Source organism: Elephas maximus, chromosome 11, assembly GCF_024166365.1.
Source record: "Elephas maximus indicus isolate mEleMax1 chromosome 11, mEleMax1 primary haplotype, whole genome shotgun sequence".
NCBI classification, from domain to species: Eukaryota; Metazoa; Chordata; class Mammalia; order Proboscidea; family Elephantidae; genus Elephas; species Elephas maximus.
The window spans coordinates 27,746,023-27,773,853 of record NC_064829.1 but is presented as its reverse complement, the minus strand read 5'-3'; the positions used below and the strand labels follow the sequence as shown (position 1 = coordinate 27,773,853).

General features: G+C 36.4%; 1 protein-coding gene across 2 annotated transcripts in view; it reads right to left on the bottom strand.

The window, feature by feature from the left end:
* Positions 1–368: 368 nt before the first annotated feature.
* MIB1 (MIB E3 ubiquitin protein ligase 1) overlaps positions 369–27,831 on the bottom strand; it is a 155,300-nt gene continuing 127,837 nt past the window's right edge. Inside the window, exons 17-21 of one of the 2 annotated variants that reach the window (XM_049901936.1) lie at positions 27,129–27,321; positions 22,293–22,371; positions 19,039–19,152; positions 10,212–10,312; positions 369–6,674 (exon numbers count right to left, since the gene is read on the bottom strand). In XM_049901936.1, coding sequence (XP_049757893.1) covers positions 6,534–6,674; positions 10,212–10,312; positions 19,039–19,152; positions 22,293–22,371; positions 27,129–27,321 — 628 coding nt within the window. In that variant the 3' untranslated portion in view covers positions 369–6,533. The other variant, XM_049901937.1, reaches the window with a different exon arrangement.

Below are 27,831 nucleotides of genomic sequence, written 5' to 3'. Positions count from 1 at the left end.
ATCTATATTAACTTGAAAATCTGCTTTTGAGAAAGGTGCCTGACTCTCATTGCTATGTAATCGACTCAGTGATTGATGGCCTCTGTTACGGTTCTTATCTTATATATTCTTATTATGTTTAACATATTTTGCCCTTAAAATGAGTCTTTAGTTTTGTTATAAAGGGATATGCTATCAGTCAATCATTCATCTGCAATTAATTTATCTGAGAGATCATTTTTAGGGTTCTACTTTAATCCATGCATTCATAATATGTTATAAACTTCTACTGGTGTTGTCAATATAGAAGTTTTCATTGTCCAGTAAGTTTTGAGAATGCTATAATTTTAACTTATGTCAAGATGAGTAACTATCCACCATAAAAAATATAAGATTTTCTGAATTGTCTTTATTTTAAAAACCTATACAGAGTTTCAATAAAAATATTGCCATGAAATAATTATACAGCAACAGAAATAAACAAAAAATACAGTTAGAGGTTATCCAAAACAAATTCACAATTTTAAAGTGGGAATACGTATGCTTTATTTCAAATAAAACAGAAGATTTTGCTTCAGATGATCTTCCTCCTGAACATCCAAGATACACACAATTCATCTTTTGAACTGGAACTAGACAACCTACCTACCGATCGTTTCACAAGAAAAAAAAAAAAAGAGCTTCTATTAAATTGATAAACAGCCCTCAAACCATCCGAATACCGATGCAGTCACAAAACAATTACATCACTGTTTCAAAATGTGTACCTTCTGAAAACGAAATCTACATCTGTGTTGTGAAGTGGAATAAACTTTTTTACAGAACGAAGTTGAGTCTCCTTGACAGGCTCGTTTACTTTGTATCAAACCTATCCTCCTCGGACTGCTGTCACAACCCAGCTTCATCCTGAAAGGTGTGAGGTGTTACAGGAAGCGTTTCTATGTCCCTTTATATGGATATGCTCTAAATGTAAACAACGGCAATAAGGTCTTCGAGCTGTTGACACCCATTTCTTCTACTGAGTTGGGGATGTAGTCCCTTGTTTCTCTAAGACATGAGTCCCTTTCCAATAACGGATTTGATGTACTGAGATCTGTTTTATGCCTTCAGAATCAAAACTCATTTGTATGTCTATAAAAAAGTTTTCAAAAGATCAGAGTACAGCCTTATATAATATTACATCATAGGTTTTATTGATGGTAAAATGTTTGCATTTATTTTAAAAAGCTTAGCTCCTGCTAAACATTTTTTTTTTTTTTTAAACAAAAGCTAGTAAGAATCATTCGCCATACAGAAACTCTATTCACAAACAAGACTTTAATCTGCCAGTAAAAGTTTAAAACACTGGAAAAATCAAAGCAAAACACTGCTCTGAGTCAATAAAACTGCTTTCTATCACCAAATACACTGCATTTAGAATGGCACGAGCATACTGAAGTTAGCAGAAAAACAGTACCCGAGATTCAACCCAAGCAAGCCTAGCATGAAGAATGACATGCAATTCATAATTTTCTTTTAAAAAGGTTTTTAAAAAACCCAATCTTTTTTTTTTCATTTGAGGGGAGGACAATCTGTGTTTACCACAGATATCTTTCTCTCATACTGAAATAGCTACCTGTACGAACTCTGTCTCCTTTTCCCAGATGCTACTCACGCTACTTTGTATAACGACTTAACACAATTACTTTTCTGGTAACAGTGTCATGGCCATTAATAATCAGTTTTTAGAAACAAATACCAAGTGCAAATCTAGAAAATTTCCTTCAAAGCATTACCCAAAACCAGCACACATACAGTATGGCAATTACACAAGCCAAACAACACGACTTACAAACGTGTGTATGGTGATGCTCACGCACTGAAGACCATTTTCTCTAAAGGGTTAATGCTTGTTGCCAAGTCAGTAATTCTTTCAAGGCACTGAAGAGTTATGTAGATGGATTTTTCCAAAGTATATGTGACAATTGCTTAAACTGTAAAAGCCCTGAGTCAGAACTTCCAACTGCTTCCTGAAATTACAGATCTCAGACAAAATGGCACAGGTTTGTTTTATAAAAAATTACAAGACCATTTTGCTTTTTGGAGGAAAGAAGTCATGTTTATGAAACAAAATCAAGTAGACTGTACAGGAAAAATGAAATACTCAGCAGTACTGTCTGTCTTACACATTTTGTACTCGTCAACTGTAACTCCTGGTCATGGACTGAGGCACCAAAAAGCTGTGACGAGTCATTTCTCCTGTACCTCTGTTTAAATTCTCAAAAGAAAAATCTCAGTTGTAACCTCAGGTTCTCATTTCCTACGTACTCACAAATAAGAATAAATGCTGCAAAGTGTAATACTCTGACAGAAAAGGAGGTAGAAAATGCCAAGGTAGCAATTGACAATTTCAGTTCATCAGCTTCACTATCTAGTTCAGATTTTTGCAATGTATTTTCATCTACTACTAAAAATCTATCAGTAAATTGAGGCTCATTCCAAAGGAGTTTTCCCTCACTATAGCAAAGCAATGTACACGAGACAGAATTAGTTTCCTCAAATTTAATGTTTTAAAGAAGTACAACTGTAATTAATACTGCTATAGTTACAGATGTGTATATATAAAGTTCCAAGTCTATATATGATTATCAAGTAATACCAGTAAGCATTCCTATCGTAACATTCAAGCAAATGAAATTAGATGGCTTTTTTGAGAGACAAAAATATATTTTAAACTTTTACAAGCAGACCAAAGAAAACTGACATTTTTAACAAAAAGGCACACATAATTTGTGAAAATCTATTACCTTTCCAATTTAGTACAAATTCAGAGCTAACCTAATTCTAATGTTTAAAATTTGTTTCTCCCCTCTGGCTCAAGATGAAATAACAAACCTTTCCAATTAAGACACATTCAAAACTTAATTATCATTGTTATTGATACTTTAATGAATGGGAAGGACAGAAGAAATGCAGTCATCCTCAAAATTTTAGAAACTTGATGTTTACCATGACTTTAGGTCCTGCAAACACGAACTATTAAGATAATTCAGGTGTTTCTTGATTTCTATATGGTCAAAATTCTATTCCAAAATTCAATTTTTACACCAATTATTACTATAAAACATTTTAAACACTTGAAAGATAAGTGCTTTTCCTTTTGGATTTTTTTTTTTTTAAAAAGCAAGCTCTATTAAAGCCTATAAATTTACATAGTAATTGTCCATTAAACTACTCTAGAAATTGATAAGTTTTTTTTATTGTTCAATACTCTCTCAACTTCCTGCTTTGATGAAATCTACATGATCCTTTTTTTCCTCTACACTCAAACACTGACTTTTCTCTTTCCTACTTCTGATAATCCCACTGCCCTCCCTATCCTATCCCACCCCCTATTTCTCTTAGTTCATAAGATAAACTACTTCCTAGTCCAGTAAGGGTCCAGATGTGAGAACAAACAAAGAACAGCATTTGGGCAACAAGTAACTAGACAACAGGTTTCTCCTATGTAGCAACAACCCAGCAAGCTCTCAAACACAGGAATTTGAAGGGGACAAATCTTAAGCAGCATGCACTTCGATATGCTAAAATGGTCTTAAAGCCTATAGTCAAAGACAGAAATTTAAGAAAGTTATTTGCCAATTAATCTATGCCTCAGTAGCTAGCTGCTCAATTTGTGATGTTTAAAATTACAAATATCTTAATCAAGCATAATTTGGCCAGCTAAACTGAATGCTTGTCTAATATAATATTCCTACACTAATACAAAATGATCTTGCTTGAAAAATCTTCTTGCTCCTATAAAATTAAATACGTATTGGGTATATAGAATAGTATAAGCAATAAGAAGAACGTTAACTTATGTGAACAAAAACCATCAGAATAGCACCATCTGGTAAACTCTGTGTGTGCGTTTTGAGTAACAAAACAGATAATCCTAGCTAGAAGATTAAAGGAGTGAGGGAGGACAGAGAGAGAACCCAAATACCACTGCATTAATGACAACTCTTCCGACACACTAGGAAGCAATGTTATCAGTATCCTTGGGTTCCTTTCTTTTGACTACAGAATACTGCATATATACAACCGCTGCACAAGAAATTCTGTATGGACTAAGATGCTGACCGTTTTTTCTTAATTTTGTGTATCTGGCCCCTGAAGCATAGTGGTTACCCAATAAATATTTTTTTGAATGAATGCAGGTCAGTTATTTTAAAAAGATGATTCTAGGAAAATAATTCTTTTGAGGCACACGATAAAGAGGTGACAGTGCGAAGGAAATATCCTAACTGGAAAAGTACAGCTCCGAGACACAATAAGAGGTAGCAGTTTCACAGAGTTGGAGGAAAGTCACTTAAACGATTTAAGTTCTTAATTTTATTCTCTCTCACAAACCCCTCAAAAATTTAAAATAGTTTTTCAGGTGCTTGAAAACATGAATATAGAAATATTTCCTATTCATAAAACAAACCTCAAAGTGGTATAATACAGGAAAACCACAAGTATTTAGCACTAGAATTAGTGACTTCTTGACTTTTGTAATGCACGTTTATACATTTTCATATTTTTAATATGAAGGGATAATTACACTAGTCTGGAAGATAAAATTATCTTTCAGGGATACAAGTTCTAGCACTGCAGTCCAGAAGATAAATAAAAAGGATGTGTAGAGCAGAGCTGCAGACCATTCAACTCTCTGGCTGGCCAAACTATTACCAAGTCTGCAAGGTGCCCCTTCTTTACCACTTGATCTAGTGCAGGGATGGCTGGCCTACGGCATGAAGAAAAGGTAAATCCTGATTTAAGGTGTTTCCAAACCTGCAAGAAGACAGTCTGTTTCTCTATATGAACATCATCGGTCACTTTTAGAACTTCAAAATATGGTTTAAAAAATAACCTCGGTGGCCCTTTATTAGACAACCGAGTAGAGTCAAAATAAATTTTCAAATTTTACTGTTCTAAGTAATAACAGTTACAAAGCTAAACACAAGATACAGAACTGCTCAGACTGAAAAATCAGACAGCAAAGCTCACCATTACTTTTACCAGTACTTGCCTAAGGCAGCAGCAATCAAACAGCCAGAAACATGATGTTTAAGGTCTAGAGACTTTCTACTTTCAAATTTAGTTGTTGTAGTAGAAACAATGAAATAAAAAAAGCTAGCCAGATTCAAAAGGGGGAAAAAACTACAAAAGATACCTGCCTATCCTTAGAAGCTTATGCACAGTATATAGCATACTACTGCCAACAGCTAATATATTCATAATCTAGCAGCAATGAATCTGAATGTACTTCATTTTTCCTAGACATATTAAGATTTTACTCATTCAAAGAAGAGGAAATGATTAGATACTCTAGAGTCAGAGGTCACGTTTAAAAAAAAAAAAAATCTACAGGCAATCAGACATATTTCTGTAAATATCCCGGTCATTCTCTCCAAAGTATTTATTATGAGGTTACTTACTATGCTTTTGATACTGCTGGCAGTTCAGATAATATCCTCATCTGTAGGTATAAAGAGAGACTATTTATAGTAAGTCCCACTGACTGAAAGGGAATAGAAGCCCTACGACGAAGGCAGGATCAGTAACACTGTAGGAACTAGTTAAGTCTGGAGAAGAAAAGACTGCAGGCTTTGGTCAATGCATCATCCTTCTCAGGCCATAGGGCACTACACTATTCCGTACATCAGAAAAGCTGAACGGAGGAACTCAGAGGCCCCGACAGGGCAAGATCATGGCGCTGCTCAGATCAAGCCTGGACGGGTAGCTGTGTGGAACACTGAGGTACACTTTTTCTCAGTTAATATGAGAAGGGCTACTGGTTAATTATCAGTTAATAGGTGCTCTTTCATTGGATGCTTTTCTCCCTTCAAGTCTTCTCTGTGATTGCTTATTTTGCCTTTTTTTGTGTATCGGTCTTTTTGAAACTGGCAATCTGATTCAAGTTGAACAATCCTCTTATAGCTAGAAAATAGGCTAAATGCAAAGTCATTCTTTCATTCTATGCTTCTGTCTACTCTAAAAACTTAGAAACAATTGTTTGGAAAACTCTGTTATCTTATAGAAATATGCCCTTAAATATGTGAAACTTAGACTGTAATTTTATCATTTAATATAGATGAACCTAATGGTTTGACTTGCCGCTTTAATTTGATGCATGGCTTTTCCACATACCTTTGACAACTCACTATATAAAATCATGGTAAACTGAAGGATAACTGATTACAAGGAATTATGTCTTTTGAGGTCTAATTTATGAACTGTAAGAGGAAATGCAATGGAAAGAAAAAATAATAGGAGATTGTTACAGAATTTTACCCTTAGAAGCTAAAAGTAAATTACCTATGAATTACACAGATTTGATTCTTCAAATCAGAAAAAGCAAAACAAGGTAGTTTCAAACACTGTTTTGTAGGGGTTTTTCTTGTTCTGGTATACGTAGTCTCATTACACTCTAGTGAAGAAACTATGATGGTCAGAAATTAATTCATTGGAACCTCCAACTGGCTTAAAAGGTTACTAACATCTCATGACCAAATACTTTCACTAACAAAATACACGGTGCTTCTTAGTTAATACAAAAGAATTCTTCGCTCAATAGCCTTGCGACAAATAGGACATTCACTCATTCGGTCTCCACAGAGCTGGCACGTTCCGTGACCACAGAGGAAAATCATATTCTTCAGACGATCCAAACACACAGGGCACATGGTCTGTAATGTGAGATAACAAATAAAGTAATAAATGCAGAGACAACTTTACATTTTTTAAGTGTAACTTGTGACAACTCTGTAATATCATCATTTTGTTTTTCTTTTTTAGCCAAAAAACTTTTGGCCATCTAAGCTGCATCAATTAGTCCCAATCCACCTGGAGCAAAGGAGAATGAAGAATACCAAAGACACAAGGAAAATATGAGCCCAAGAGACAGAAAGGGCCATATAAACCAGGGACTCCATTAGCCTGAGACCAGAAGAACTAGATGGTGCCTGGCTACCACCAATGACCGCCCCTGATGGAGCAGGAGAAAAGTGGGGTGCAGAACTCAAATTCACATAAAAAGACCAGACTGAGACAGTAGGGACCCCAAAAGATATGGCCCCTAGACTCTCTGTTGGCCCAAAACTAAAACTATTCCCGAAGCCAACTCTTCAGACAAAGATTAGACTGGACTATAAGACATAAAATGATACTTGTGAAGACTATGCTTCTTAGCTGAAGTAGATACATGAGACTAAATGGGCAGCTCGTGTCTGGAGGCAAGATGAGACGGCAAGAAGGGATAGGAGCTGTTTGAATGGACACGGGAAATACAGAGTAGAAAGGAGGAGTGAGCTGTCACATTACAGGGAGAGCAACTAGGGTCAGATAACGACGTGTGTATAAATTTTTGGATGAGAAACAAACTGTAAATGTTCACTTAAAGCATAATTTTAAAAAAAGGAACAAAATAAGTAAATTTTTTTTACTTTTTAAAAATTAAATTTTTAAAAAATAGTTAAGATGTCATCCCTATAAAATAAATATATTGGTTTTATTTTTAGGGTAGTACAAAAGGAAGTTGATGAAAATAGCCTCATTCAGTCTGACTCAGATTTTTTTTTTTTAGGTACTACTCTTCTCTTGTATGAAAATGACACAACGGGTGGGGGTGGGGAGGCAGTGTGGCCATATAGCTAGGAACACTCACCAGGCACTGTGCTAGATATGATACCATCTCAGTCTTGTTATCACTCCCACTTTAAAAATGAGGAAACTGAGGCTCAGAAGAGTTAATAACCTTCCCAAGGCCAGCCAAGTGAACTCAGGTCATGTGACCCCAGAGCTCTTGCTTTTAAGCATTATGCCACAGGCATTACTTAGATCCCCTTAAAAACAACTAGTCTTAATTATAGATTACTAAATGAGAACTTCATGAACTCAGAAAAATTCAGAAGTATGCTAAGTATACTTAAAAACAATCTAGGAAATCACATATCCATTCATGAAAACGCAGTTTATATTTATAAAAATATATTTTACCTTAATATATGGAAACCCTGGTGGCGCAGTGGTTAAGTGCTACAGCTGCTAACCAAGGGGTCGGCAGTTCAAATCTGCCAGGCGCTCCTTGGAAACTCTATGGGGTACCTTAATATATCATAATACTATATTCTGAGTTACACCTTAACCAAATAATATGGAAATGAAATAACTGAACAAAAACGCCAGACTAATAAACTAGGCCTGAAGTCTACATGAAAATGTAGGTACCGCCTCTGACAATATCATTATATACACAGCTCTAGAGATCAGTGTAATAAAAAAAAACAAAAACAAAAAAAGGAACTGTACTCTAATTTAACTCCTCTCCAAAGTAAATTGTCATGTTTACCTACCTTGAAGTTTTGAGAAGCAAACCGGTAGAAAATCGTATCTATTTGGATTTTAAAAAGCCAAACTAGCTTTTTAGCGTCATTAAAATAGTTCTTTTTTCCCGCTAAATTTCCAAGAGTCCTATGTAGTTAATAATTTCCTATTTCCAAAAGTAAATACATCAGTGCAGCCTGTGTTAAGTTACTTTGACATGAATGTTTCCTTAATAATACCATGTGAAATTAATTTTTGTCTACTGAGGAGACACTAGGGTAACAAAGATTAAAGATTAAAAGATGAAGTTATTCACATGTTTTTATGGTAACTTTGAAGGGATCCCTGCAAGAAACCCCATCATTCCTCAGAAAATGACTTTTGTTACAACTGTTTAAATACGTTAGTGATGAATTCTGATGAGGATTATTTAAGGAAGGAGAAACTGTTTGGGAAAGCTTAACTTTGGATCTACATAGAGTTGAATTCTGCCTTTAGGATCCATAATAGGGCTCAGTAAGTGCTGTCATTATTGGAACAATTTCAATTCACAATTAGAAGATACAATGTTTTCCACAGAAGATTTATTTCATATTCATAAAAAAAAAATCAGTTTTACCTTTCTGTAAGTGTCTTATGGGTATGGTGTTGAGATGCTAAGGAGCAACAAAATTTTTAAAAACATTTTATATTAGAATGAGCCAAAGATGTTCCTATCTACATGGAGAACATTTATAGATCCACTTTTATTTTTACCTATTTATTATGTAACAAGTATGTACTAGGTGCTAGATTTCAAACAAAAAACTGGCCCCATCATACAGTTTTCACTTTTTCGGATGGGGTGTTTAAGTTCCTAACAAATATACACATTTAATTCTAAATTAGTTATCACAAGGCAACATCACTACTGTGTTACTTTAACATCAGACAGAAATGGCAGAAGCGATGACTCTTACTTATTATATGCCTACAAATTTTAGCTACTTTCTTAATTGTTGTTTTTATTAAAGTAGACATAAAAGAATACTTCTGTTAGTATGTGTAGAACATAAAGAACAACGTAACACCCAGCGCAGGGCAAAGAAGGCCACTGATACTTTTGAAATTTCTCTGTATGCTCTTCCCAATCTCTTCCACCCTCCCTCACTAATGACTATTCTCCTGAATTCTGCATTTATCTGTCTCTTGCTTTTCTTTACATACATATATATATACACACATATACATTTTTCTACTTTCAGTTGAAGTATCACATATATACAGAAATGTGCACAAATTATAAGCTTACAGTTCAATAAAATTTCACCAACTGAACTAACACATGAATTGGCCCCCAGATCGAGGAATGAGATTATCAGTACTTTAGAAACTTCCCTGTGCCCCCTCCCAGCCATTCCCGGCCAAGAAAATCACTCCCCTAACTTTAAAAACCATCTACATGGTTTTGATCAAGTTTATATCCCTAAACAATATCCTATCTAGCTTTATTAGATAATGACAAACTACTCTGCAAACTGTTTTTACCAATTTATATTCCCACCAGCACAGAGTGTATGAGAGTTACGGCTGCTACACATTCTGCCTAACACTTGACATTAACAGTCCTTAAACATTTTCAGTCTGGTGGATGTGAAAACGCACCTCATAGTTTTAATTTTCATTGCCTGATTGCTAATGTGCTTGACTACTTTTTCGTATGATTATTGGCCATTTATGTTTTCTATATCGGAAGCTGCCTGATTAAAAATCTTCTAATCAGATATTATTCATTATAAACATTCAATACTACAAGCAATACATTAATATAAACTATGCTCACTACAGAGAACACCAGTAGCTTTATACAAAAACATGAAAAGCTATTCTCAGAATCACTGCTCACAGGAAGAGATCATCACCTGCTCTTTAATGTCCTGTAACTGCTGCTGCAGCTTTTGCACGTCTGCGTTGACATTGGTATTATCCTTGTCCTTCTGTAACACTGGAATAGTCCCACTTGCTATAATGGAGATAAAAATTTTAAATGTTATTACCATTTTGATACAAGAATGATTTTTTTTTTCTAAAATCACTAGTTTTGCTTATTAAAGACACAAAACTACCACTAGAATCCTCTTTTAAAATTATTTTTTCCAAGGCGAGCACGAGATGGCGGAATAGCCAGAAGCTTCCGGTGACCCCTCTTTAAAAAAAAGACTGGAAAAAAACAAGTAAAACGATTATATTTATGACAAGCTAGGAGCCCTGAACATCAAAGGCAAAGTCAGAAAACGGACTGAGTGACAGGGGGAGGGAGAGATGGTTGAGAAGCGGAGAGGAGTCACTGGACCTGATTCACCGGGATCACTCAGGCAACATTCCCGGGAGCAACTGCAGAGTGCTGGTAGTAACATTCAGCGACAGTTTCTTCAAAGAGAAACAGCCAGCCACACAGCCTACTCCAGAACCAGAGAAAAATGGTGCTCTTGGCAAAAGCTAAGTATTTGCATATATTTTACCGCGCCACACACCTCCAAGCCAGCCTCAGTGGCTGTTGATTTCCCTGGGCCTGAGATAAGCCCTGCTAAGCACTCACAGCCATTCTCCTGGCCTTGGGGTAGGAATAAATTCACAGCTGAGGAAAAGATAATTTGCCAGCTCCACCAACCTGGGGAGCTCAGGACAGAAGCAGCTCCTGTCCAGGCATAAATCGTCTGCGGACTTTGAATACCTTTCCCCTCTGCATGGACCTCTGTGGACCTGTTTTAGGAGAACAGGCCTTTGTTGGCTGGCTGCAACTGTTTCAACTGTGAGGTGGAGAGGTGGGTGTTTGATGTTTGACGCTGCTTTGCATATTAAACAGGGTCGTCACCTACCCACATCAGGGCCTAAGGACTGGTAGCTACACTCAGGTCACCCAGCCACCCCGCAACAGGGGTCCAAGGATAACTGGTGCCTCCCAGTCCTTACAAACAAAAGCACTGGGTGCCCATGGTCTGTCTGCAGAACCCACACACCTGTACACTCTAAGGAACAGGGACATGCTTTCCTCACAGACACTCAGGGGACAGTTGTCAGCCCCCTGCCTTGTTCAGAGAGTGACCCCCTGCTACAACCAGATACTGGTACCTATGCCAATCACCCATGCCTCTCTAAGACTGTAGGACAGAGCCTGTACCACACACTTGATGACCAGCTACCTGGACACCTGAGCTGAATCCAAGTAAGAAAAGTGAATGGACTACTAGGCTCACATACCTGATAAGAGCTCCAGCCATCTGGTGACAGGATGTCAGGGTTTAAAAGGCAAAAATAATCAAGCTAGCTCAATCAAGCAACCCATTTGGGCATATAAAAACAAAAGAAACCAAGAAGCTACGATACAGTAAGCAAATATAAAATGAATTAATACAATAATTTATAGATGGCACGGAGACAACAGTCAATATCAAGTCCCATAAAGAAACAGACCATGATCGCGTCAACAAGCTCTCAAAACATAGAAACAAGGGATCTTCTGGATGAAGGTGCCTTCCTGGAATTGCCAGATGCAGAATACAAAAGATTAATATACAGAACTCTTCAAGAAATCAGGAACAAGTTTAGGAAGGAGATCACGCAATACACAGAACAAGCCAAGGAACACACAGATAAAGCAGTTGAAGAAATTAAAAAGGTTATTCAGGAACAAAATGAAAAATTTAATAAGCTGCAAGAATCCATACAGAGGCAGAAATCAGAAATTCAGAAGATTAACAATAAAATTACAGAATTAGAAAACACCATAGAAAGTGAGAGGAGCAGAACTGAGCAAGCAGAAGGCAGAATTGGTGAGCTTGAAGATAAAGCACTTCGCACCAATATATTTGAAGAAAAATCAGATAAAAGAATTAAAAAAAATGAAGAAACCTTAAGAATCACGTGACACTATCAAGAGAAATAACCTACGAGTGACTGGAGTACCAGAACAGGGAGGGATAACAGAAAACACAGAGAGAATTGTTGAAGATTTGTTGGCAGAAAACTTCCCAGATATTGTGAAAGATGAGAAGATATCTATCCAAGATACTCATTGAACTCCACATAAGGTAGATCTTAAAAGAAAGTCACCAAGACATATTATTATCAAATTTGCCAAAACCAAAGACCAAGAGAGAATTTTAAAAGTGGCTAGAGATAAATGAAAAGTCACCTACAAAGGACAGTCAATAAGAATAAGCTTGGACTACTCAGCAGAAACCATGCAGGCAAGAGGGCAACAGGACGACTTATATAAAGCATTGAAGGAAAAAAATTGCCAGCCAAGAATCCTATATTTAGCAAAACTGTCTCTCAAATGTGAAGGTGATAATTAGAACATTTCCAGATAAACAGAAGTTTAAGGAATTCATAAAAACCAAACCAAATCCACAAGAAATACTAAAGGGAATTCTTTGGTTAGAAAACCAATAATATCAAGTGTCAGCCCAAGACTAGAACACTGGACAGAGCCATCAGATGTCAACCCAGAGACAGAAATCACAAAATTAAATCAAGATAAAAAATGTCCAAATCAGGGAAACAGCAATGTTATTATGTAAAAGAAGACACCATTAAAACAATAAAGAGGGACTAAGAAATGCAGTCATAGATCTTTCATATGGAGTGGAAGACAAGGCGATATAAAGAAATAAAAGTTAGGTTTAAACTTAGAAAAACGAGTAAATATTAAGGTAACCACAAAGGAGACTAACAATCCTACTCATCAAAATAAAATAAAAGAAAAAAAAGAGACTCAGCAGAAACAAAATCAACAACAATGAATAAAAGGAAAAGAAAATATATAAACTACTCAGCACAAAAAATTAAGTGTGAAAAAGAAACTGTCAACAACACACAAAAAAATACATCAAAATAACAGCACTAAACTTTAAAAAAAAAAAAAAAAAACTCATACCTATCCGTAATTATGCTGAATGTAAATGGACTAAATGCACCAATAAAGAGACAGACAGTGACAGAATGGATTAAAAACACGATCCATCTATATGCTGCCTACAAGAGACACACCTTGGACTCAGAGATACAAACTAAAACTCAAAGCATGGACAAAAATATATCAGGCAAACAACAATCAAAAAACAGCAGGAGTGGCAATATTAATTTCTGACAAAATAGACTTTGAAGTTAAATCCACCACAAAGGAAGGATACTATGTAATGATTAAAGGGACAATATACCAGGAGGATATAATCATATTAAATATTTATGCACCCAATGACAGGGTTGCAAGATACATAAAACAAACTCTAAAATAAATGCCCCAAATCAACCAATTTGACCTCATAGACATATAAGGAACACTCCACCCAACAGCAGCCAAATATACTTTCTTTTCTAGTGCACATGGAACATTCTCTAGAATAGACCACATACTAGGTCATAAAGCAAGCCTTAGCAGAATCCAAAACATTAAAATATTACAAAGGATCTTCTCTGACCAAAGGGCCAAAAAGTAGAAATCAGTAACAGAAAAAGCAGGGAAAAGAAATCAAACACTTGGAAACTGAATACCCTGATCAAAAAGAACTGGGTTATTGAAGACATTAACGATGGAATGAAGAAGCTCATAGAATCCAATGAGAATGAAAACACTTCCTATCAGAACCTTGGGGCACAGTAAAACCAGTGCTCAGACAATAAGTGCACACATACAAAAAGAAAGGGCCAAAATCAAAAATTATCCCTACAATTTGAACAAATAGAAAGAGAGCAGCAAAAGAAACCCTCAGGCACCAGAAGAAAGCAAATAATAAAAATTACAGCAGAATAAAGAAATACAAAATGGAAAAACAATTGAAAGAGTTAACGAGACCAAAAGCTGGTTCTCTGAAAAAATTAACAAAATTGATAAGCCATTGTCCAAACCGACAAAAGAAAAACAAGAGAGGATGCAAAGAACCTGAATAAGAAATAACCAAGAACTGATTTTAAAAGAATCCTATCAGACTACTACGAAAGATTGTACTCTAACAAATTTGAAAACCTGGAAGAAATGAATGAATTCCTAAAAACACACTACCTACCTAAACTAGCACAGAGGTAGAACAACTAAATACACCCATAACAAAAGAACAAATATGAAGGTATTCAAAAAACTCCCAACAGAAAAAAACCCTGGCCCAGACAGCTTCACTGCACAGTTCTACCAAACTTTCAGAGAAGAGTTAACACCACTACTATTAAGGTATTTCACAGCACAGAAAAGGACAGAATACTCCCAAATTCACTGTATGAAGACAGGATATCCCTGATACCAAAACCAGCTAAAGACGCCACAAAAAAATTACAGACCTATACACCTCATGAACTTAGAAGCAAAAATCCTCAACAAAATTCTAGCCAATAGAATTTAACAACATATAAAAAAAAATTATTCACCATGACCAAGTGGGATTCATACCAGGTGTGAAGGGACAGTTCAGCATTAGAAAAACAATTAATGTACCCTGTCATATAAATAAAACATAAGAACTACATGATCTTATCAATTGATGCAGAAAAGACATTTGCCAAAGTTCAACACCCATTCGTGATAAAAAAAACTCTCAGCAAAATAGGAATAGAAGGAAAATTCTTCAACATAATAAAGGGCATTTATACAAAGCCAACATCATCCTAAATAGAGAGAGTCTGAAAGCATTCCCCTTGAGATCGGGAACCAGACAAGGACGCCCTCTATCACCATTCTTATTTAACATTCTGCTGGAGCGCCTAGCCAGAGCAATTAGGCTAGATAAAGAAATAAAGGGCAACCAGATTGGTAACATGTCAAAGTATCCGTATTTGCAGATGACATGATCTTATATACAGAAAACCCTAAAGAATCCTCAAGAAAACTACTAAAACTAATAGAAGAGTTCAGCACAGTATTGGGATAAAAGATAAACATACAAAAATCAGTTGGATTCCTCTACACTAACAAAAAGAACATCGATGAGGAAATCATCAAATCAATACCATTTACAGTAGCCCCCAAGAAGATAAAATACTTAGGAATAAATCTTACCAGAGACGTAAAAGACCTATACAAAGAAAACTACAAGACACTACTACATAAGTGGAATAACATACCTTGCTCATGGATAGGAAGACTTAACATTGTAAAAATGTCTACTCTACCAAAAGCAATCTATAGATACAATGAAATTCTGATCCAAACTCCAAAGGCTTTTTTTAATGAGATGGAGAAACAAATAACCAACTTCGTATGGAACAGAAAGAGGCCCTGGATAAGTAAAGCCTTACTGAAAAAGAAGAACAAAATGGGAGGCCTTACTCTAACTGATTTTAGAACCTGTTATACCGCCACAGTAGTCAAAACAGCCTGGTACTGGTACAACAACAGTATGTAGACCAATGGAAAAGAATTGAGAATCCAGACGTAAATCCATACACATATGAGCAGTTGATATTTGACAAAAGCCCAAAATCAGTTAAATGGAGAAAAGACAGTATGTTTCAAATGGTGCTGGCATAACTGGATATCCATCTGCAGAAGAATGAAACAAGACCCATACCTCACTCTATGCACAAAAACTAACTCAAAATGGATCAAAGATCTAAATATAAAACCTAAAATGATAAAGATTATGGAAGAAAAAATAGGGACAATGCTAGGAGCCCTAATACATGGCATAAAGAGTATGCAAAACATTACTAACAATGCAGAAGAGAAACTACGTAACTGGGAGCTCCTAAAAATCAAACACCTATGCTCATCCAAAGACTTCACCAAAAGAGGAAAAAAATTACCTATGGACTGGGAAAAAGTTTTTAGCTATGACATTTCTGATCAGTGTCTGATCTCTAAAATCTACATGATGCTGCAAAAACTCAACTACGAAAAGACAAATAACCCTATTAAAAAATGGGCAAAGGATATGAACAGGCACTTCACTAAAAAGACATTCAGGTAGCTAACAGATACATGAGGAAATGCTCATGATCATTAGCCATTAGAGAAATGCAAATCAAAACTTAAATGAGATTCCATCTCACTCCAACAAGGCTGGCAGTAATCTAAAAAACACAAAATAATAAATGTTGGAGAGGTTGTGCAGAGACTGGAACACTTATACACTGCTGATGGGAATATAAAATGGTACAACCATTTTGGAAATCGATTTGGCGCTCTCTTAAAAAACTAGAAATAGAACTACCATACGAGCCAGCAATCCCACTCCTTGGAATATATCTTAGAGAAATAAGAGCCTGTACTGGAACAGACATATGCACACCCATGTTCACTGCAGCACTGTTTACCATAGCAAGATGGAAGCAACCAAGGTGCCCATCAACGGATGAATGGGTAAATTATGGCATATTCACACAATGGAATATTATACATCGATAAAGAACAATGATGAATCTGTGAAACATTTCATAACATGGAGGAATCTGAAGGGCATTATGCTGAGTGAAATTAGTCAGTTGCAAAAGGACATATATTGTATGAGACCACTACGATAAGAACTCGAGAAATAGTTTAAACAGAGAAGAAAATATTCTTTGATGATCATGAGAGTAGGGACAGAGGGAGCGGGGTTTTCGTTAATTAGATAGTAGATAACTATTTTAGGTAGAGGGAAAGACAACACACGATACAGGAAAGGTCAGTACAACTGGGCTAAACCAAAAGCAAAGAAATTTCCTGAATATACTGAACACTTCAAATGCCAGCGTAGCAGGGGCAGGGGTTTGGGGACCATGGTATCAGGGGACATCTAAGTCAACTGGCATAATAAAGTCTATTAAGAAAACAGTCAGAATCCCACTTTGGAGAGTGGCGTCTGGGGTCTTAAAATCTAGCAAGTGGCCATCTAAGATGCATCAATGGGTCTCAACCCACCTGGAGCAAAGGAGAATGAGGAACACCACACCAAAGACACAAGGTAATTATGAACCCAAGAGACAGAAAGGGCCACATAAACCAGAGACTACATCAGCCTGAGACCAGAAGAACTAGATGGTGCCCGGCTACAACCGATCACTGCCCTGACATGGAACACAACAGAGAATCCCTGAAGGAGCAGGAGAGCAATGGGATGCAGATCTCAAATTCTCATAAAAAGACCAGTCTTAACGGTCTGACTGAGACTAGAACACTGCCCTGACATGGAACACAACAGAGAATCCCTGAAGGAGCAGGAGAGCAATGGGATGCAGATCTCAAATTCTCATAAAAAGACCAGTCTTAACGGTCTGACTGAGACTAGAAGGACTCTGAAAATCATGGTCCCCAGACCTTTTGTTAGCCTAAGACAGGAACCATTCCCAAAGCCAACTCTTCAGACAGGGATTAGACTGGACAATGGGATAGATAATGATACTGGTGAAGACTAAGCTCCTGGGATCAAGTAGACACATGAAGCTATGTGGGCAGCTCCTGTCTGGAAGGGAGATGAGAGGGCAGACAGGGTCAGAAGCTGGCCGAATGGACAGGGAAGTAGAGAGTGGAGGGAAGGAGTGTGCTGTCTCATTAACGGGAGAGGAACTATACAGCAAGGTGTATATAAATTTTTGTATGAGAGACTGACTTGATTTGGAAACTTTCACTTAAAGCACAATAAAAATTTTTTTAAAAAGTCTTTTTCCCACTTGGACAACAGGTACAGCAGTGACAGTTATGTCACACTCCTTTATTTGCAATCTTCAAAAAGAAATAGGTATACACATTGCATATATTTTATTCTGCCAGGCAGCTCTCCATATAGACCTTTTGGATTTTCCTTTGCTTGCTTGATTCCTTTGACAAACTCGCAGATACATTTTATGCTTGTTTTCTGTGCTCCTGCTCTGTATGAATCTAGAAGGTAGGCAGCACAGCATGGATAAAGTCTTACCAGTTTCGGTAGCAATAATTATCTTACAGTCTTCTCAGGTGATTTTTATGAGGACAACAACCTAGCTTCTTTCTTTATGTCCAAATCTCCTTGCTGTTACTGGTTTGAGATGATAACTCAAGAAAGGCCATAATCAAGTGGTCTAACAGCAAAATCTTTGATTTCACTTTTCCTATTCTCTTGGTTTTGAGTCAATCTAATTCCAGGATTTTTATTCTGCTGTATTTGTGTTAAAGACGAAAGACCTGAGCAAAAAAGTGGCTACACTCACGTTCTTCCTCATCTGTTCACAGAACATGTTCACAGGATGAAATCAAAGATACCATCCAGCTTATATCTAGCACAAAAATGAAAAATATCTTTTCTCAGAAATCATTTATTCTGCATCTCCGCACTTGCTCACTGAGTTTACTTCTAGTATAGCTTCAGTTTCTGACCCCAAGCATTCCATTCCATAAAACATTTAAGTGCAGTAGGAAAGCTGGCTATGTAAAGGAGTCGTGTTGTTAATACTTTTGTAAACTGCAGAAACAATTTGTAATATGATGTTACACTAAGATATATAAGGTTCATTATTTAAAAAAAGACAGCATATTTTCTTTAAGCAAGAACACAACTATATACCATCCATGGCTATTTCTTAAAAGACAAATGTTTTAAGTTCTATAATCATACCACAAACTAGAAAAATACAACTTCAGGTTTCTTGTAATGAAGGCCCCAAAAGAGCACCTGTTCCTCTGCGCATCCAAGTCACATATCTCATGTTTTACAAGGCAACCGTGTACTACAAATAAATGAGAAGAGCTGTTTGTGGAAGCACCAAAAGAAAAGGAAGTATGAACGGGCCTCAAAAACTCACAGATATCATCAGCGGTGTCTTCGGCACTTTTCCCTCCACAGCACATGATGAAAGGCACCCTTCGTTCAACGACTGCCCGACACTGCACACACTTTTTCATCAGACTGGCACAGTCTGGAAAAGAGCAGCAGAAATGCTTCTTATAAGGGAGACTATGAGTATCACCTCTCTCTGTTCATTTTTATAACTTAAATTTAACTTTAGCTTATTATTAGATGATGAACTGTTTTCCAAAGTGTTTTTTAATTTCTATTCCCCTCAACAGTGTATGAGAGTTATGGATTCTACATAGTTTGCCCAATACTTGATGCTGACTGCCTTTAACACTTCCCCAATCTAATAGGTGTGAAAAGGCCCAGATGAACACTAACATATGCATTAAGTGAATTATATCAACACACTCCTACCCCTTTAAAATGTTATCAACCTAAGAATGAGTATTCTCCATTGTTAGCCTCTAGAGTTGATAGCCGTTCGTAATGAAAATAATGAGATTCTCTAACATATTTGAGTAAATAGTGAAAGTAACTTTTTTTTTTAAAGTAACAAGAAGTTTTTTAATCTTAAGGCCTTAGTATAAAGAAGGGAGGTACCCTTCACAAATTTCAACTAATACTGGAAGTATAAAATAACACACAGTGCTTCAACATATTCTTCCCATCAGCATTGCCATTATTAATGTACACTCCGTATCTTAGCCTACATACCAAATGTCTCTGTCATTTCAAAAACAGGAAAAATAACAAAAACTGTGGCAGGGCATCAGGGATAACTGAAGAAAAGATACTAAACTTCAACAAGGCACAAAACCACTGATGTGGTCAGAGTGAGGCACATACTCCAAATAGTGACAGGTGGAAAATGGTTATCAAATTCAATCTCGTGCCAAGGTCTAAACAGAGATAGGTCTGATGCTGGGCTTTTTGCAAGATGAGCTACGTAGGAGCTAATGCAAGTGGATAAGTCTGCTACGGGATTTGGCATCAATCTCAGACAGACTTTTCTCTTAAGTGTATAGGATCTATTTAGGTATTTCAACATATAATATGTAACCATAATTATCTAAAATTCTTACAACTGTTAAGTTGGGTTGTTACAGTGTTTCTATAAAATTTTTTCTTGGCCCCTCCAGAGGGATATAATCTCTCATTTATTTATACTCACTGTGATGTGGGTACTGGACTAACTACTTTACTGTATACTCAGCGAGAGAGACATGTTCCGTCCCAACTTCATCTCCCCTAGCAAATAAATGTTTAACAACTTGTCTGTAAAATGGAAAAAGCAGAATCTAGTTCCTAGGATTATTGTGAACATAAATGAGAAAATACTGAAAAAGAGATTTAAATGCCCGGTACAAAGTTATGAGCTCAATAAAAGTTACCTCTTGTTCTTGTTACATTTAAACAAAAGACTATGTAAAAGCTGTGGGAGATTTCTGGGGAAAATACATTAAGTCTCTAGAATCCATGTTATCAACTAATAATTAGCTTTCAAGTCCCATGCAGGGTGTTACTTTGGCCTAAGACAGAGGTCAGAAAACTACAGCCTGTGAGCCAAATCCAGCCTGTCACTTGTTTTTTTAAACCAAGTTTCACTGGAGCACAGTAATGCCCATTTCTTTATGTTCTCTCTATGGTTACCTTTTCACTACAATGGCGGAGTTGAGTAGTTGGAGAGTAAGAGGTCAGTGGCTACTACAGAGACCGTTTGGCCTGAAAAGCCAAAAATTTACTATTTCACTCTTCAGAGAACATGTCTGCCAACCCCTGGGCCCATAAAAACTTAAGTAACTAGAGCCTTTTTCACTTAAGACAGAAAATTCTCTATGTGCTCCTCTGAGAGTTGATAATAGCCATCATACCAGCCTTTGGTAAAAAGAAATAGTTACTTGAAGCAAAATGTTACCATATAAAACTCTGACCCTTTCTGTAGCTGACTGAATGCAAAAGGACTAAGGCTTAAAGCAAATCTATGTAAATGAAACTAAAAACCAAAAAAAAAAAAAAAGAAAAAGAACCCCCCTGCTGTCAAGTAGATTCCAACTCATAGAATCAATTCATGGCAACCCTATCAGACTAAGCAGAACTGCCCATACAGTTTCCAAGGAGTGCCTGGTGGATTCGAACTACCAACTTTTTGGTTAGCAGCTGTAGCACTTAACCACTATGCCACCAAGGTTTCCAAATGAGACTAAACTATCATGTAATTGCTTTATTACCCTAAGCGCAGTGGTTAAGAGCTTGGCTGCCAACCAAAAGATCAGCAGTATGAACCCACTAGCCACTCCTTGGAAACCCTATGGAGCAGTTCCACTCTTATAGGGTTGCTGTGAGTTGGAATCGACTAGACAGCGATGGTTTTTTTTTTTTTTTTGTAAGCAGATTTATATTAAAAATTAACACCCATTGACTGAATTATTTCATAATGTGAAACACCATGCATTACCTTTCACCTACAAAATTAAAAGATAAAATTGCTAAGTTCAAAATCCTTCATTAACAAAATGAAAAAAAAAAAAGACAACAGAGTATCAAACATGTTATGAACTTAACAATAAGGGGGCTATAAAAAGCAAAGGGCATCAAAAGAATATGTTTAAGAGATTTTTAAAGCATCTCTTAAACTGCCCTCTTTTTAACACCTCTTAAGCACTGCCCTCACAAAGAGAAGATTTCTATAAGATCTCTTAATGGAAGGCTAGAACAATAACACTATCTGGATGCTTCTAACCGAAAGGTCAGCAGTTCTGGCAGCACAAATCCACCAACTGCTCCTTGGAAGCCCTATGGGGTCAATTCTACTCTATCCTACAGGATTGCTGTGAATCGGAATCAACTTGACAACAACGGGTTATGGTTGCTGTGGGGAAAATATGCAGGAAAGGCAATATTAAGGTGAAGACAAGTGAAGATGTGCACATCTTATCTGGGAGAAAAAGTCAGACACCCATGTTTCAACATCCATTTTTTGAAATAAATTTCTATTGTTTGAGAAAAGAAATCATCCTGTGGTAAAGCAAGTGAAATCAAAATCCAAACTAGTAGAAGACTGCACATTCATTCTTCTCTAATGCTCAGGAGTATGGCGGGAAATAGCTGACACTCTAGTACAGAGAAAGAAATAGAAGGTATTAGAGGCCCACCAATAATTGTTTGTGAGTTACAATTAAAAAAAAAAAAATCAAACATACAATTTTTGTTATATTTTTACTGTTAGAATACCATTCAGCAAGTTTTCTATAGGCTACTTACTCTCACAAGCACACATGTGTCCACAAGGTTGAAAAAGAACAGCTGCTTTCTTGTCAGAGCATACCACACATTCTTCAATCTACAGAAAGGAGGTTACAGTAGAAAAGAGAACATTTACAGTTAAATCTAGTAACTCTTAACAGTTCCATTTGTACCCAAATGTATTTCCTCTATAAAGAAACACTCTAGGCACACAGAAATTTAACACATACCTCTCCTCTCCTGGTTACTCATTTTTACATCTTTATATATCCCAGCTTAAAAAACAAACCAACAAAAAAAACTCGTTGCCAGCGACTCAATTCCGACTCATAGCGACCCTACTAGGACAGAGTAGAAGTGCACCATAGGGTTTCCAGGGAGCAGCTGGTGGATTCGAACTGCCAACCTTCTGGTTAGCAGCTGAGCTCTTAACCACTGTCCACCAGGGTTCCACACCCCAGTGTATCAGGCTCTATTTCCACATTCATCTCCCTAGCTGTCCTAAAGAATAATACAGAAAAACTCCATTTCCTCTGAGGTCAGAGAGGCTGGGCTAGACTTCCTTTTTTTTTTTTTTCCTCAAAAACTACTTTGACGGGAAACTAAAAGGACAAGCAACAAATAAAGAGGTATGAAAATAAACGAGAAGTCAGATTTCTTATAATAAAAATTTACCCAGGGTTGACTAGACTGCTAAAGCTTAAGGCGGATCTTTCTGTTTACCCACATCTGAGGACCTCTACCTAAAAAAATCCTTTCCAGGCCTTTGTCAATTCCCCACTCTGGCTACAGCAAAGCTCTGGACTATTCTTTCTCTTTGAACTCTAAAGGAACAAGTTTTCCACAACCTAGCCATAATTTCCCCAATTTCACATCCTCTCTCATCCCCCCTTAACCTGAGTTTTGAGTGCACAGCTATTTCTTAACAACCTTTGCTCTGGCTTCCTTTATCCGAGCCCCACCCCACTGCCCTTGGCTTCATACCCGTCTTTCATACCATCTTCTCCCTTCTAACACACATCACATTTACCCATATTTTGTGCCATTTAATATTACTGTCCAAAAATGATGGCCACCACTCACCTTCTCCTAAACAACCAATTATCGCACACATTCTCCCTATGGACTTTCCCAATTTATATATATTTTTTATAGATACAAAATTTACACACGGTTAAGCCTCAGGGTGTTTTTTTGTTTGTTTTTTTAACCTGAACAACCAGGAACAATCCTTCCACACAGAGGATTTTTTTTAAAGTATCTCTTAAACTGCCCTCTTTTAAAGCATCTCTTAAGTACTGCCCTCACAAGGAGTAAAGTGCCTACTAGCTCAATACCTAACACAAAGTCAGTGCCCAATACATGATAATCCTTTTTCTCTACATATGCTAATGTGTTTTTTAAAAATGCTTTCCAGTATATTTGTCTATGTATTTGAATTGTCTTTAAAGAGTTTAAAATGATCTAGCAAATTAGATCTAACCATTTAAAAACCGAATCCCCTATTTAAAAAAAAAACAAACATTTTGTAGCCATAACCTTCTGCCACTTCCTCAGGCTATATTCCCAGGATGGCCTCCTAAAAATAAAAAAAAAAAAATGTGAACCCATTATTCAACCTCCACCAGCGTTAAGGGTGCCCACTTCCCACATTTCTTGCTAACATTTTTTTTTGGTATTTTTTTTTTTAACCGCTATTGAGGACATACTCAGAAAATACACCCACAATTTCTACAAACTCAATTCCGTGACATCGATTACGTTCTTCAAGTTGTGTAACCATTCTCACTCTCCTTTTCCAAGTTGTTCCTCTCCCATTAATATAAACTCACTGCCCCCTAAGTTTTCTATCTAATCTTTTGAATTGCTGTTGTCAATTTCATCCCATATAGATAGATCTTAAAAGAGCTACAATGTCCAAGGCAGAAATTCTTTACTAGTTAAGCTGAACTATTGTTTAAGAAGATTTCAGGGTATTTTTGGTTTGAGGTTAAAAGATTATCTCAGGGCAATACTTTCAGGGGTTCATCTAGCCTCCATGGCTCCAGAAAGTCTGGAGTTCATGAGAATTTGAAATTCTTTTAGGCATTTCCCCCTTTTGATCAGGATTCTCCTATGGACTCTTTGATCAAAATGTTCAGTAATGGTAGCTGACCACCATCCATGGCAAAGTGGGTAGTTGTTCATAGAGGTAATTAGCTACACATTCCATTTCCTCCTCCTATTCCTGACTCTCCTCCTTCCTTTGTGATTCCAGGCAAATAGAAACCAGTTGTTGTACCTTGGATGGCCACTTGCAAGCTTTTAAGACCCCAAGCACTATGCAATGAACTCGGAGATGGAACAGAGGTACTAAACATGTTATTAAGGCCAATTAACTGGGATGATAGCATTTATTTTTGCCAATTCAACAGAAGAGGATAGTAATTCATAAACTTTTTATTTGTATTTTTCTAATTGCTAAAGAGACCAAGTTTGTTTATTCTCCCTCCTTTCAAATAATGGTTTTACAATTTGTCTCATCTTCAGTAAAGATGTTCATTATCCTTTAACCACTTGGGGTCACTATTTCTTTATATTCAAAGGCTCTGCAGCCAATTTGGCAAAATCTGTTTGGTGGGCATGTTAGTTTTGATACTTTTCTACAGGTTTGAAAATTTTGTAATTTAAAAACCAATGACAGTGTATTTCTTCATCCTCTGTCTAGCCAACCTTCCCCTTGGAGACGTTGTTCTTAATTTTGTCCATGCATCTAACACAGTGGAACAGTGGCTTTAAGGCCTGAGTTCAAGACTCAGCTGTCACTGCACTTTTTTGAGCTTCAGTTTCTCCAGCTGTAAACACTAGAGTTGTATTAGATAACCAATAAGGGCTGCTCCATATCTGAGACTCTGCTTTTGACACCCTGTTGCTCTCAACTCCTACTCAATTTACATCTCTCTTACAGCACCTACAGTGTAGTTTTTAATCTTAGTCATACTTGACCAATACATTACAAGTTTTTAGCAGGCAACTGTCCTGATTACAAAGCAGGTGCTCAATAAAGGTTTGTTGAAATAAGATTTAAGGATCTAACAAAAAGTTTCAAGCACAATGGCACAATACATAAGACAAATCTAAAAACAAGAGAATGGCTTAAATTTTTATTCCTTCAGATCTTTTCTCAGACTGTTACTTTGTAAGTAGATACTGAAAGCAAATTATAAGTACCAAGTAGAACAATCCACATTAATTTATTAAACAGGGTTGATGCTAAAAGAATACATACAAATGCCGTAACAGTCCCAGCATAAAGTGCTCCCCATCTATATAAACAGAATAAGCAGCTACATACACATATTATACATACTATTGCAATACCTTTTATCCAAAGGTAACTCCAATGTGCTTTTTCCTGTGCCAAAAATTTTACCAAAGTTACATTCATTTGGGTCATAAAAATAAGCCACTCTTAGCAGGTTCTCTATGAAAATGTAAGATGCACTGGCGGGAAAATGTCTTTTAAGTCATTGTCAGCTAATTCATCATGAGAACTAATACCAACTCCTTTCCAATTAATGAAGGTTAATGAACAGCTAGGAGGCCTGGTTGTGCAATGGTTAAGCACTTGGCTGCTAACCAAAAGGTCAGCAGTGAGAACCCGTCAGCCACTCTGTGGGAGAAAGATGTGGCAGACTGCTTCAATAAAGATTACAACCTTGAAAACCCTATGAGGCTGTTCTATTCTGTCCTATAGGGTCGCTGTAAGTCAGAATCTACTTGACGGCAATGAATTAGGTTTGGTTTGGAATGAGCAGTTTAGGAAACATCAAGAGAAAAAGGAAGAGAACAGAAGAAAGAAAATAGCAGAGTATAAACTTCATAAATGAAACCAAACCAAACTTTTTTTTTTTTTTTTTTGTTTAAGCTATTCATCTTGAGAAAAATAGTCTGTAGGAGACTTAATTTTCATTTAACACACACGTACACACAAGTAAGGAGAAACTCTGAAGGAATACCAATTATTTCAGTAAACCAAAATAAGTAATATGGTATAGTTATGATAAAGCATTGAGTTATACAGAAAAAGAATGAAACTAGAAATCCAGAAATGAGTAATACCTCTTAAAGAACAAAACAAGTCAGATGAGATAAAAAGTTAAGAGTGTATATAGAATTTGCCCTCCTGATTGGATGCAACACAAAGTGCACGGCATCACCTGTTAAGGTTTTTTTTTTTTTTTTTTGCCAAAAATGTTTTAACCTGACCCTAATCAAGCCTTTAGCTCTAACTTCCAGTTCACACGAAACACAGAGGATAAAGAAACAAAACACCACCATGATGAAACAATCCAACAAATTCAGAATGTGCAAAAGTTTACAAAAAACCCTGAACCGGTCTTTTCAAAAAGCCAATGTTATTGGATACAAAGATAAATACAAAACAGCCCATGTACTTAAGAAGAAAAAAAAAAGTATAATATACAAGTAATTATAATACAAAACAGAATTAAATATATCTTTAGGTTACAGAAAAAGTTGTAGATTACTTTTATTTTTAGTGATTCCAGTTTAGACATATAAAAGAAAGAAGGAAATCCATAAGGACTAAAAAAGAATTTGATAGTAAAAAACAGTACACAGTTAAATTCAGATAATAACAAGCAGGGCAAAACAAGTACATTACTAAGACAAGACTGTAAACAAGAAACACATTCAGAAATTCTGAATTGGTCTCTTGTTATATATTCCTAAACTTAAATCATTCTTAGGGAGAAAAAATTAAACAGACACAAATCATCATATAATCTATCATTAATTACAGTCTCAAAAAGCCTTAAAAAATGATAAAATACTATATTGAAAATATATTACCTTTGTCCTGGACTGAACTTGTTCTTTACAGATGAGACATTTCTTGACTCGTGGAGAACATAAAGAACAGGTAGCAATATGACCACAGGGGCCAAAAAGAGTATCTCTCTTCATATCTGAGCACACCACACACTCTTCTAAGGTTTCAGAATCATTACTAATCATAGAAGGGCTCCGAGAACCTACTTGACCGCTATTAAAAGAAAACATTCAAGATTAGCAGAATATTTCTACTGCAAATTCATTAATTAAAGTGCTTTATAAAGCACATCTAGACCACCACAACCCATTACTGTCGAGTCGATTCTGACTCATAGTGACCTTACAGGACAGAACAGAAATGCCCCATAGGGTTTCCAAGGAGCAGCAGGGGGGTTCGAACTTCTGACCTTTGGGATAGCAGCTGTAGCACTTAACTACCCGTGCCATCAGGGAGGGCCCCAGAGCATCACTAGTACACATAAAATCAACATTGTTAAGTGAAAAAACAAAACTTGAATATCTGTAGTGAAATACCATATACTGTATTTTTTCTATTTATCTGTATCTCTACATTTTTATACACCTTTACTACTATTCAAATGTCAATATGAACAATTCTCACCCGATGAAAAAAGTGAATCTTCTAAGAATTCAAAAACACTAGTAAAAAATAATTTAACATATACATAATTTCATCAAAAACCTGTTTTATTTATATGGA